Source organism: Trichomycterus rosablanca, chromosome 7 (assembly GCF_030014385.1).
Source record: "Trichomycterus rosablanca isolate fTriRos1 chromosome 7, fTriRos1.hap1, whole genome shotgun sequence".
Taxonomy (NCBI): domain Eukaryota; kingdom Metazoa; phylum Chordata; class Actinopteri; order Siluriformes; family Trichomycteridae; genus Trichomycterus; species Trichomycterus rosablanca.
The window spans coordinates 20,236,134-20,248,415 of NC_085994.1; the positions used below are offsets into that span (position 1 = coordinate 20,236,134).

Here is a 12,282-nt window from a genome sequence, read left to right on the forward strand (position 1 = left end):
AACCCTTTACAGCCGGCCCATTCAAATTTCGAAACAATAATTTCGATGGCTTGAAGCCTTATATCTCCGCCGTCCAATCACTGATTGTAAATCTGAAAACTGCCCCAGGTAGCTGACAACCCAGGCTAAAAGGCAATGTTATTGGTCAAGCGGTTTGTGTCGTGGCTGGTTTGCATATTTAATGAGAATGCGGAGAATTTATTTTTTTCATTCGCCCCGCCCTCACACGGAGCGCTGCTGAGACAGTCGACTGGATAACAACACAGAAAGAGAAATTCTGTCAGTGAAATAAGGTAAGATTTATTTTAAAACTGTTTATTAGTGTTATTACTTTTCATTTCTACTCAGAAAACTTCGCTTTAATGGTAAAATTGTAATATTATTAGTGTTTACGCTTCGGAAAAGCCGAGGTGATTCTGAGAGTTGCGTTCTAAGTTTAGTCAGTCAGCTGCATAACTCTCCTTTCTGAATCGATTGTAATGTTTTTAATGTCCATCTAGATGGAAATAAATACGTGTGGAGAGTTTATCAGATACCTTTTTAGTCTCGTTTGTTTAGTAGTTTGTAAAGTATGCAGCAGTTTTACACAAATAAGTGATTAGTAGTGAACCTAAGCTAAGCTAAGCTACCGGAGCTGTTTGTTGCATCCTGCAGCCATGTGGTTTGAAAAGGCTGCTAAAGGCTGCTCTCAAACTCCAAAGTTAGATTTTATGCATGTAATCTTGAAATCAGTTATAGCTTACTTGTTTTACTTCAATACTGTCTAAAGTCTGCTTAGAAATCACCTTAGCTTTGCTCATAATATCATTACATTTTGCATTGCATGCATTTAGCATGACTGGCTAAAGTAAGCTGAGGCAGAAAGCATAAAGTTGTGGATAATATGTCAGTCTGGGCAATTTATAACCTTTATTTCCATGGTATATTTTATCTGTGGTAATTTGTACTTATAACAGAGAAATATTATTTTATCTATAAAATATTTCTGTCAAATTTGCATAATTTTCTAAAAAATTGCTGCATTTATTTGAAAGAGACTAAAGTATGCTATGCTACCATATAGGTGCATATAGGTAGATAAAATGTCAGTCTGGGCAATTTATAACTTCTTTTTTTACCATAATATTTTTTTTTCTGTGGTAATTCTTACTTGTATCAGTGAAATATAGTTTTATCTATAAAATATTTCTGTCAGAGTTGCATAATTTTCTAATGTATTGCAAGAGATATTTGAAAGGGACTAAAATATGGTATCAAACTTTTTTTGAAAGCTTTTTTTGAAAGCATACAGGTGCATAACATTTCAGTCTGTGACTATTTACAACATTTTAAATATAACCATAGAATCAAGTTTTGTCTTGTATTTATTGCTCCTCTTAGATAATTATTGTTTTATGTGTAAACCATGTGCCAGATTTGAGAAACTTTTGTCATATGTATTGGTTCAGTGTACTTGAGTTTACTTCTAAACATGAGCCTGTGGACATTAGCTTCTCTGGCAAAAACATATAGAGTATTTGTGATTGAATTCTACATATATGTAATTATTTTTTAAAATAACATCACTGTCACCACCTTTATTCACTGTAATCTCTTTCTTTTATTATTCTGAGATGGATGGAGACAAGGCTCAATATTCACGCCTTATGGAGTCTCTGAAGAGGAGACAGCGGCTAGGCCCTGACGAGCTTAGACTTATTGCTGAACATGACAGCGATGAAGATCATGAAGGCATGACCATTGAAGAGGAGGACTTCATGGACATGGAGCTCCTGGATGAAGGGGAAGAAGAGGATGAAGAGGAGCAAGATGAGCAGAGGGATCAACCAACAACCTCCTATCGGTAAATGCATGTATTCCAATAGTGTGTATTTGTAAATGTGTGTGTGTACATATATGCTGACAATAAATGTCAGCATTTGCACCCACACACACAATCGGGGCTGCCAACAAAAAGTTAAAATTAACAAAAGAGTACAAACTGAGATTATGATTTTTACTAATGTTTGTTTTCTTTTATGGGTTTGGTTAGTCTTTCTTGTCCCATGTCAGGTAGGAAGCGGAAACGCTTTCCTGACTCTGTATCCTTTCCTTCCTATGCTGATGTAGACACAGAAGCACCAAAGCCCATACCATTTAATCCTTCTCGTCCAGTAGGCATAGATCTGGGAAGTGTGCGTAGGGCTGTATGGTCAGCCACAAGTAACTTGCGTGAAATAGACTTCTTCAAGTTGTTTTTCACGTACACCATCGTTGCCGAGATTTGCCAGTTTACAAACTCTAAGGGGTGGGAGCTTGTACTGAATAGGCCGTCTTATGCGAACCATCATGGGGCATGGGAAGAAGTGACCCCGGATGAATTCTACCGGTTTCTTGGGCTCCTTATTTACATGGGTTTCACGTCCCTGCACAGCATTCACAGATATTGGGGAACCAAATCTCTTCAGGGTTCATGGGCCAAGTTATTCATGTCCCGTGACCGTTTCAAGGAATTGATGGCAGCCCTCCATGTTGTAGATCCTGCCACAGAAAATAATCTTGATCGTCTTAGGAAGTTGCGTTACCTGATGGACCACCTCAAAACCAAGTGTCAGCAGCTTTTCCAGGCTAATGAAAATCTGAGCATAGCATAAAATCAAAAGGTCGATCAGGATTCAAGCAGTATATGAAGGGCAAACCTACTCGCTGGGGTTTCAAATTGTGGGTCATTGCAACTTCAAATTCGGGATATACCTTAGACTTTGATGTTTACACAGGCAGTCTTGATGGGCGCATAACTGATTTGGCTATAAAAGTGATCGAAGACCTTGTGCAACCATTTAAAAATCAAGGTCACACAGTTTGGTTTGACAACTTCTATACATCACCAACTGTTATGGTCCGACTTAAGGAGTGGGGAATCAATGCTTGTGGGACATGTAGGATTAATCGTAAGAAATTCCCAGTGGATTTCAAAGATGTCAAGAAATGGGAGCGGCAAGCTAACCGTGGTGATATGAGGTGGTGTAGAATTGACGGAAATGTCTTAGTTGTTCAGTGGAAGGACACGCGAGCAGTTACATGCCTCTCTAATTTCCACAATGCTAATGATTCATCAGAGGTTTCTAGGATGGTAAAGAATGGTGCCACGTGGGACAGGAAAGTAGTCCGTCAACCAGCTGTAGTAAAGGACTACAATAAACACATGGGAGGTGTTGACAGATCTGATCAAATGTTAAACACATACAATCTGCTTCAGAAAACTCAAAAGTGGTGGAAAACACTTTTCTTCCATTTTGTGGACATAGCCGTCGTTAATAGTTTCATTTTGTTTCAGGACTGGCATCATTCCAATCCAGCATCACGTTATGGGTTTAGTTCAGCAGGCTACAGCCAGATAAACTTTAGGGAAAATCTGTCGCGCCAACTTGCAGACATTTCTGTCGATTCAATTTTGCCATCTCAGCTTTCAGTAGCTCCAACCACTTCCTCATCGTTTTACGTCACCCACATTCCTCAGATAGAGCAAGTATCAAGAAATTGCTGGCTTTGCTACAAAAAATTCAAAAAAGAAAATAAAACAAAGATTGCATGCATGGCTCCTGAGTGCCAAGGTAGAAGATTTTGTTTAGTTGGCAATCGAAACTGTTTTCAGTCTTGGCATTCTAGCGAAGGAGATGAGTTTCGCAGTTAGACCTACACAGGGCTTCTGTCTTCTACTGTCAGTCCCTCTCATCCTTTCTCAACCCCTGTGTTTGTGTATATGTTCTTTGTTTCTCTTTCTCTTCACAGGTCAAAGTTCAGTGTGCATTGTTCATTGGAAGGAGGTAATTTGAGGTAATTATCCATTGTGCATTGTCTGTTAAATATTTTGTAGTGAATTTTTGGCAAAATGGCTTAGATGAGATTTGATATCCTGTTGCCTCAAAACTGTTTACTGAATTGTTCAATGATTATCCTGAACAAATAATTGCTTTTTCTTGTATTGTTGAATTGGATTATTTGAGAGTTTGTTTTATGGAGTGATGTTCTTCAATAGTGCTGAACTATATTGTATTGTTGTTTTGAAATTATTTATAGAATGAGAAGTGTATATAATTCTAATAAAAATCTTTAATGTTTTTGAACTATACACTGTTGTTAGAGTGCTTATTTTGTCAAATACATTTTATCTGCTGTCTTTCAAAAATATGGATGTTGACAATTTAGTAATAATTAAGAAAAAAGTACACTTTCATTGGTTTATAGTGTATGCTGACATTGGTAAAAAGTGAGGTAAAAAAGGAGCTACACGAACATTCTAAATTGCTAAATGACACCTTCTGCTAAATTGATCATAACTTTTGAATAGAAGATGATAGATTCAAAATTATTTTCTTGACAAATGGCTCACAAAATTGCAAACATTTCATATACTCTATATTTTTCTCTAAATTGCACAGAAATGTGTTAAAAATGTAAGTATTTATGTATGAAATAAAAATTGAGAGTTTTTTTAGGTTGATTTTGAAGGATTTTTGTATAGATTTGTTTATATTACACTTAAATAACCATACTGAGTTTTATATCATTTTAAAGAACTGATTCTTCTGGTTATAATGGTGTGTATATATAGTCTATGCTATGTACGGTATTTACACAATAAGGTTTTTTCTATGACCATGTTACATAGTGTCCGAAAATGGAATGTTCCACTCAGGCATGAAAGGGTTAATAATGATGTTATGTTCCAAAAATCCTAACAAGCCCCCCTTGAAAGCATCTTAATGCTTTCACATTAGCTTTTAACTTTAGGTTAGGTGTTTCTAGGTTCCAGGAGAAAGGGATAGACGTCAGCAACCCCCAATTTAACCCCTTCTGACTACATGGCCACTGGGCTGAATTTTTATAATAAAAGGTATCTAAAAATAAAAAGGCTGCCAGTTAAACTAAAGGAACCGTACCTTTCGCAACAGCTCCTAACCCTAAAACGAACAAAAAAAAAAAAAAATAAAAATAATAGAATAGGAAATCAAAATAAAGGAATTTAAAATTGGGAAATCAAAAAGAGAAGAGAAGAAAATAAAAACAATGGGTGCATAGCTTCTACAGGAAATCCGTTCAGGTTGCCCTCCACAGGACGGAGCTGCAGATATTCAGAAGGGGCCCATAGCCTCTGTTTCTCTGCATGGCTCTTACTGTCTCATGGATTCTCCCCTGTCGGTCTTACCTGTTTCCGCCGCAGCACAAACATTTAAACGATGACGCACAGAGAGTATCATTCATATAAATAGCAGAATATCAAACATATATACATCGTAAACAATCCTGAGCTACCCCTTGCGTTTTGTAGCTAAACTATGTGTGTTGCACTTAACTAGTGTTTTCAAAGATGGTCTGTGTCTGCGAACTATATGTTTATGTTTTTCTCTCCTAGTCTGACTAAATCCTTCCTCATCTTCTTGTTTCGTTCCGTTGGCTCTACTGGACTCTTCTTCCACATAGTCGGCTTTGCCGGGCTTTTCTGCTGTGGTTTGTTTCCTGTAGGCAGGTCCAGTTGGTGGCACTTCTGTCCCTTGGAGTGAGTCTTCCAGTTCCCACAGAGTCTGCCTTTGCCAGGCCTTCCAAGTCTCCTTCCTTCATCACGGTGTATGATCCGTAGTGCTGGTCCTCTCTCCTCATCTTCTCTGGTCGGTTTTACCTTTAATTAAGCAGAGTTAGTAGCACTTATGCTGCTCGAAGTGGGTCTTCCGGCCCACCTTCAAGGGTATCTTCCACCTCATCATCTATATGATATTTAGACAAATCAGCCAACACCATCTGGATAACTGGTGGATCCTGCCCCCCTCTGCTTCCTCTACTCACTACTTCTACCACAAATTTTTCTATTAATACCCTGATACACGGGACACCACAACAACAACATACCACTAAAATTGCCAATCCCACACACACTAACATCACCAAAACTCGTAATAACTCCCTTCCATGGTCCAAACATCTTTTCTAGTCACTTGACCCATTAATTGTCTATCCCTGAAAGTTAACCACCTCATGGTTATTACTGGGCTACTTCCGTACGTAAGGCCAAATCTCGATTTGCGTTATACTCACCACCTTGGTTTGCCTACCGCTTTTCACCTTTTCCGTACCAGTCTGTCCCACTTTAAGCAGAATTAGGAATCACTCTCAAGGATGGGTACCTGCAGATCGTGTCCAGTCCCTGCGAGGGTTCTGGTCGGAGGTTCAGCACGGACGCAGTGGCTCAGATGATACCAGTTGTTACCTTTCTTTCCTCTTACTCGGACTGCATGTGAAGTGGCTTCAGACACCTCCCAAGGTCCGGTCCACCTCGGCTGATCCCACTTTCTTTTGTGTACCTTGATCCTGACCCACTGTCCTGGTTCCACCTTAGACAGCAATGGTGCTCGTTCCTCTCCTTCTTCCGGTTTCTGGGGAGAGATACTGATAACAAACTTAGTTAAAGCTTCCATGTAATTGTCTAACTCTTCATCCCACAAATCTAAAATTTTGCCTACTGCTCGATCTCGTGGCGGACCTGGCATGGGTCGACCAGTCAGCAGCTGGTGAGGTGAGTAATGAGAGTCCCCCCTAGGGGAGCTCCTCATGGACATGAGCACTAAGGGTAATGCTTCAACCCAAGTCATCTTGGATTTATAGCAGGCTTTGGCCAATTTAGTCTTAATTGTTTGATTGGCCCTTTCTACAACACCCTGTGAACTCGGATGATAAACTGAGCCAAATTTATGGGTTATACCCAGGGCTTTTTCCACTTCTTGTAGTTGCTTGTTGCTGAAGTGGGTCCCATTATCCGACCTGATTGTTGTAGGTACACCATACCTTGGAATCAATTCTGTCTTAAGCCATTTCACTACAGTTTTGGCATCTTCACGCCTGGCAGGTATGGCTTCCACCCACCTTGTGTATCTGTCTATCATTACCACTAGGTAACGATAACCCTTCACCACTCTGTCTGGACCCATGTCAGTGTAATCAATACAAATTTCTTTAAAAGGTGCGTCTGGTACTGGAAAGTTTCCGATAGGTAACCTGTAGGTTGGTTTCGGATTATTTTCCTGGCACGCCCCACACTCTCTCACATGCAACTGAACCATGTCTGCTAGATTTGGATGCCACCAATTGGCCCTAAGGTGGTGCAGCATGGTTTTTGTCCCTACATGGGTGGGACCATGGGCTTCGATTAAGAGTAGCTTTAGTACCGCCCCTGGTGCCACTATCTTCCCTTCATGACTTCTCCAGATTCCGTCTACCTCTTTTGCTCCTTTCAGTAACCAACTGTTCTTTTCATACGCTCCTGCCCTTTCTTGCATCTGTCTAAGGTAAGTGTCCGTAAGTTCCGGCAGACTCGATGTCGTCAGTGCTACCAGCTGTCTTACATAGCCCCCAGCTGCTTTAGCTGCTAAGTCGGCTGCATTGTTTCCCTGGGCTACCTTTGTTTTCAGATTAGAATGTCCTTTACACTTAATTATGGCTACATGCTTTGGTAGGTGCACTGCTGTTAACATCTCCTGTAACTCAGTCATGTGTTTAATAGGGGTGCCCTGTGAGGTGACTAGGCCACGTCGGAGCCACTGAGGTCCATCTACATGTATGGCTGAGTGTGCATAGGCTGAATCAGTGTAGATGTTAACCCTTTTACCAGCTGACAGCTTCAGTGCCTTAGTTACAGCAGTGATTTCTGCCAGCTGGGCGGAAGCTGGTTGCGGTATGATTCCATCCTCTAAGGTCTCAAACTGTCCCTGTTTTTCACTTACCACAGCATATGAGGCTACCAACCCCTCATTGCTCTTGTAGCAGCATCCGTCGCAATACAGGTCCATGTCCCTTTCTCCTAGAGGTTCGGTGCTCAATTCCTCCCTAACCCTTAGCGCTTTACTAGCTACTAATTCCCAGATGTGTAACTCATCTTCGTCTACTCTACCAGGAAGTGTGCTGGTCATATTAACCGTTTTTGCAGGTGCAAAGGTGATGCTTGGCTGAAGCAGGGTGTCACTAATCTTTGCCCGCCTAGCATTAGATAGTGTAAACGCAGCTGAGGTCAAGAATGCTACCACCCCATGCGATGTGTTGATTACCAAAGGATGACACATAACAATGTGGGCTGTTTTGTCCACTGCTGTGGCTAATGCTGCCAAATGTTTAGTACATTGTGGTTGTCCCTGTACTACTGGATCCAATTTTGAGCTATGGTATTGGAGAATTTGTCTTTCCCCATTGCTCCCCCCTCTCTGAAAAAGAACAGCATTTACAATGCCTTCTTTTTCAGAGACATCCAGATAAAAAGGTTTAGTGTAGTCAGGGGACTGCAAATGCTCTGCAAGTGCGAGTGCTTGTTTTACTTCTACAAAACTGGCTTCCAGGTTGGTACTCCACTCAATTAGAGCAGTGTGGTTACGTTGACCCAATCTGGTCACTTCAGACCTCAGTGGTGAGGTTAGGCCTGTGTAATTTGGGATGTAATTTCTACTATAGCCTGTCAGACCTAAAAAAGATAACATCTGGCTGACTGTTTTAGGTTTAGGGAAGGCTCGGATAGTTTGTACAGCTTTCAAAGTCAATGTGTGTCCCTTTGGAGAAATGCAACGACCTAAGAAGGTGACAACGGGTCGGCAAACCTGTAATTTGGATTTGTTGACTTTATATCCTGATTGTGCTAGCCTACAAAGGACCGTCTGTGTGTCTGTCAGGCAGGTGCGTGAGTCAGTGCAGGCAATAAGTAGGTCGTCTACATACTGAATTAGTGCTGTGTCATTGTCCAGCAATTGGTTAGTCAGCATCTGGGAAAGATCTTGTTTCAGACACTTGTTAAAAATACCGGGACTGTCCTTGTAACCTTGTGGTAATCTAGTGTAGGTGTATTGTTGTCCCCGATATGAGAAAGCAAAAATATTTGCTAAATGCGATGGTACTGGTATGCAGAAGAAAGCATTGGCTAAGTCAATAACTGTGAAAAACTTGTGCTCAGGGGTCAAGTTCTGTAGTGATCTGTAGGGGTCCGGGACCGGTATGTTTTCAGTGACAGTCACCTGATTGATCAGTCTCAAGTCATGTACCATCCTGTATTCGTCCTTGTCCGGCTTTTTAACTGGAAGTATGGGTGTGTTCCAATTTGATTGGGTTGGGACTAAGACCCCGGTATCCAATAGGCCTTGTATAGTAGGAGCAATGCCAGTCTCGGCCTCAGCAGAGAGTGGGTATTGTCTTTTATACACGACCTCCGCCTCAGGTTTCAGAGAAATAGGGGCGACATGATGTTTTACGTGCCCTACGTCTATTTTGGAGGTGGTCCATAAAGAAGTAGGGACAGTCCTTAGCATCTGATCAGTCAGGTGGTGATCTGTGTGTTCTCGTCCATGGTGACGTGGGAGGGAAACCTGCTCATAATGTACATTGTCCACACACTTACAGTCAATTTTCCAATACTTACTGTCCTGAGTTCGTGACAGGTATGGAATGTCCGTCGGTGCATATGTCAGGGTCTGAGCAAGACATACCATAGGACCAAGGGATCTAGCTTCAAAACCTTTAGCCAACAGCAACGAGACATGTGGTGCCTGCGAGATGTCCGGATCCATTCTGAAGTACTCTTTCTGCTCCTGGTTTAGCTGCACCGCTGCTGCTACTCCCTCTGGTCCTAAGAAAATGGCTACACTACACAATTGGTTATTTAATCCTTCCATGTTTTGTTTCCATAAGTCATCGTAAAGGTCATCAGGGTCTCTGGTGTAGTACAAGGTACAATGGTATGGGTCTTGGGGCGGAACCAAGCAGGCTTGTGCCATCAACCAAGGTTTCCACATGTTAAATACATATATTAAATTGGATGTGGTACCTTGTTTGTCGGGTGCGGTCAATCTAGTCCAATAGATATCGCAGGACTGAGGTTTTGGCTCAGTAACAGGTTGCATTACAAAAATTCTGGCCTCTGGAGGAGGCTCCTGGCCTGGTAAAACTAACTTTGTACCTTGTGGGGTACAATAGACAGTGGCCGATAACTTGCACAATACATCTCTACCCAACAGACAAATAGGACAATTTGGAGAATATAAAAAAGAATGGGTTAGTCGTAGCTTTCCAATTTCCAGAACCATTGGGGTGGTGAAATATTGGGTCTGCGCTGTTCCCGAGTATCCAACAGTGGTGATTGTGTTTGAGGTAAGCGGAGGAATCCAATTGGGCTTACCAGTGATGACCGAGGCTGTAGCTCCAGTGTCAATCAAAAAGTCAAACTGCTCACCACCTATACCACAGGTTACAATTGGTTCTGGGAAAATGTCACGACCTGTGGTGGACACTGGGCAGCATCAGTAAGGGCCTCCGGAGTTTCCAGGGCCCTGGGGCTGGTAGACAGGTACTAGGGTTTGATTTGGAATGAGTAAACCGCAGTTGCGGTGTCCCTGCAGGCTGGCTGGGGTAGGGACAATGTTTTGCCCAGTGGTTTGATTCACCACAGTTAAAGCATCCTGCCCTATCTGATCGTCTAAACTGGGAGTGTGGCATACGTGGGCCTCCCTTTTGTCCATTATGTGGGGTTGCCCACTGCTGTACAGGAAGGTTTGGATAATATTGTGGCTGGTACTGGTGCTGGTATTGGGCAGGGGAAGGTTGTTGTATGTACTGTTGTGGCATCTGCAATGTCAACGGCTGGGCGGGAGGTGCGGTTTGGACCGGTTGTTCATTATTGTTGGTAAATGCCTCACTTACTACCAATTGCTTCTTTTTATCCTTGGTATCCTTTTCTGCCAGTTCTAACTTAACTAGGCGTTGTTGCATATGTTGTAGAATGTCCGCCTGGTCTGACTCCTTTTTATTATGTTTGGTGATGCAATGGACCACAATGGCTGTCCACTCGTCCTCTGGTTTATTCAGCAGTCCTACTACATCGTCTAGTTTGTCCTGTATAGCAGTTGGGAGTGCTTTGACAACTTGCGTCTTAAATAATAATGTGTTTACTGGATTATGGTCATGTCGCTCTCCCGTACACTGTCTCCAGGTCTTCTGAGCTCGCCTCAAAAATTCACCTCCCTCTTCACCCTTATTCATAGTCATACCATCTAACGCCTGTAGGTTCTGTTGTGTGGGATACATGCTGCGTAACGCATCCCAAACATCTCCTCTATGGCGTGAAAAAGGGGTACGAGATGACAACGCGGTAGTTCCTAGCTGCGTTTCTATTCGCCCAAAGGGTTCCTTGTAATCCATTCTCAGCATTATGGCTCTAAGATCACCCATACATAAATTGTCAGCTGCGGTTAACTGTTCAAACTCCTCTATCCAAGGTTGGGCTCCTTTAACTAGGGGAGGTAAACTATTCACTAACGATTGCATATCGCGGTGAGACCATGGGACAAAAACCTGACCCCCGGAGGCAGTTTCAATTAGTGGGAGTTGCAGGTGTTTCCCGCTTCTTAGTCTGAGTCCGTCGTCAGGGTGGTTGATGGGCTGTCGATGCATTTTATCTAACATATAATCGTCTTCTAGGTGTTCCGAGACTGACGAATCAATGGGGTTCACAGGTGGTGGAGTTACAGTCATAGGAAGTGCCCTATAGTCTGTACTAGGGGATTTAAGTGGTGCAGTGGGCATGGCTACAGGGTGGGTCCGTGTGACAGTCAATGTGGTGGGGTGACAGTCCTGCTGGTTTACCTGGGGGTGTGTCATTGGGTGGGGGCCAGCTGATGTCAAGTGATAACCAGTCACTGTTATCTGTTCAGGGGGTTCAGGTGGCTTGGATATGGGGGATATAGTTGGGAGAGCTTGAAAAGAGGATCTAGTCTGGTCAGAGCCTACACTATCTTGTTCTGACTCACCACAATCACTACGATTGCCTTGAGGTGAGTGTGTAGGTACCTGTTCGGGGGAATCTTACCGTGTTATTTTCGGGTCTCTGTCGTTTTGTGCCAGCTGGTGACTGTTGTAAATCAGCCATTCTATCTACGGTTTGTTTGTGTTTTTTCCTTAGGTTAGCCATTTCGGCGTTTAAGTCGTCCAACATGGCCAAGTGTACACTTAACTGCCCTCCGGTCACTACCATAGTAGTCTCTTGGGCTTCCGGACGGTGATGTGTGGGTGAAGCAACATCCTGCTTAGTGGGATCTGAATGCTCCTCATCCCTTAGCGACATCTGCTGGAGAACTTTTAACATATTACTTACATTTTCATATGGAGGAGGGGCCTTAGCTAGGGGTACTGCACCAGAATTCAAAACTGATGGATCAGGGACTGGTAATTTAGGCTGAGGTGCGTCAACGTCTGGAGTCACAAGTCCTTTGCTCATTTCTC

At 42.6% G+C, this 12,282-nt stretch overlaps 1 protein-coding gene across 1 annotated transcript; it reads left to right on the top strand.

The window, feature by feature from the left end:
- The first annotated feature begins 217 nt into the window (after nucleotides 1-217).
- LOC134317764 (uncharacterized) lies at nucleotides 218-1,897 on the top strand. Its single transcript, XM_062998488.1, has 2 exons — nucleotides 218-293; nucleotides 1,614-1,897. The coding sequence occupies exon 2, from the start codon at nucleotides 1,614-1,616 to the stop codon at nucleotides 1,845-1,847; it is 234 nt and encodes a 77-aa protein (XP_062854558.1). The 5' UTR covers nucleotides 218-293; the 3' UTR covers nucleotides 1,848-1,897.
- Nucleotides 1,898-12,282: the final 10,385 nt, after the last annotated feature.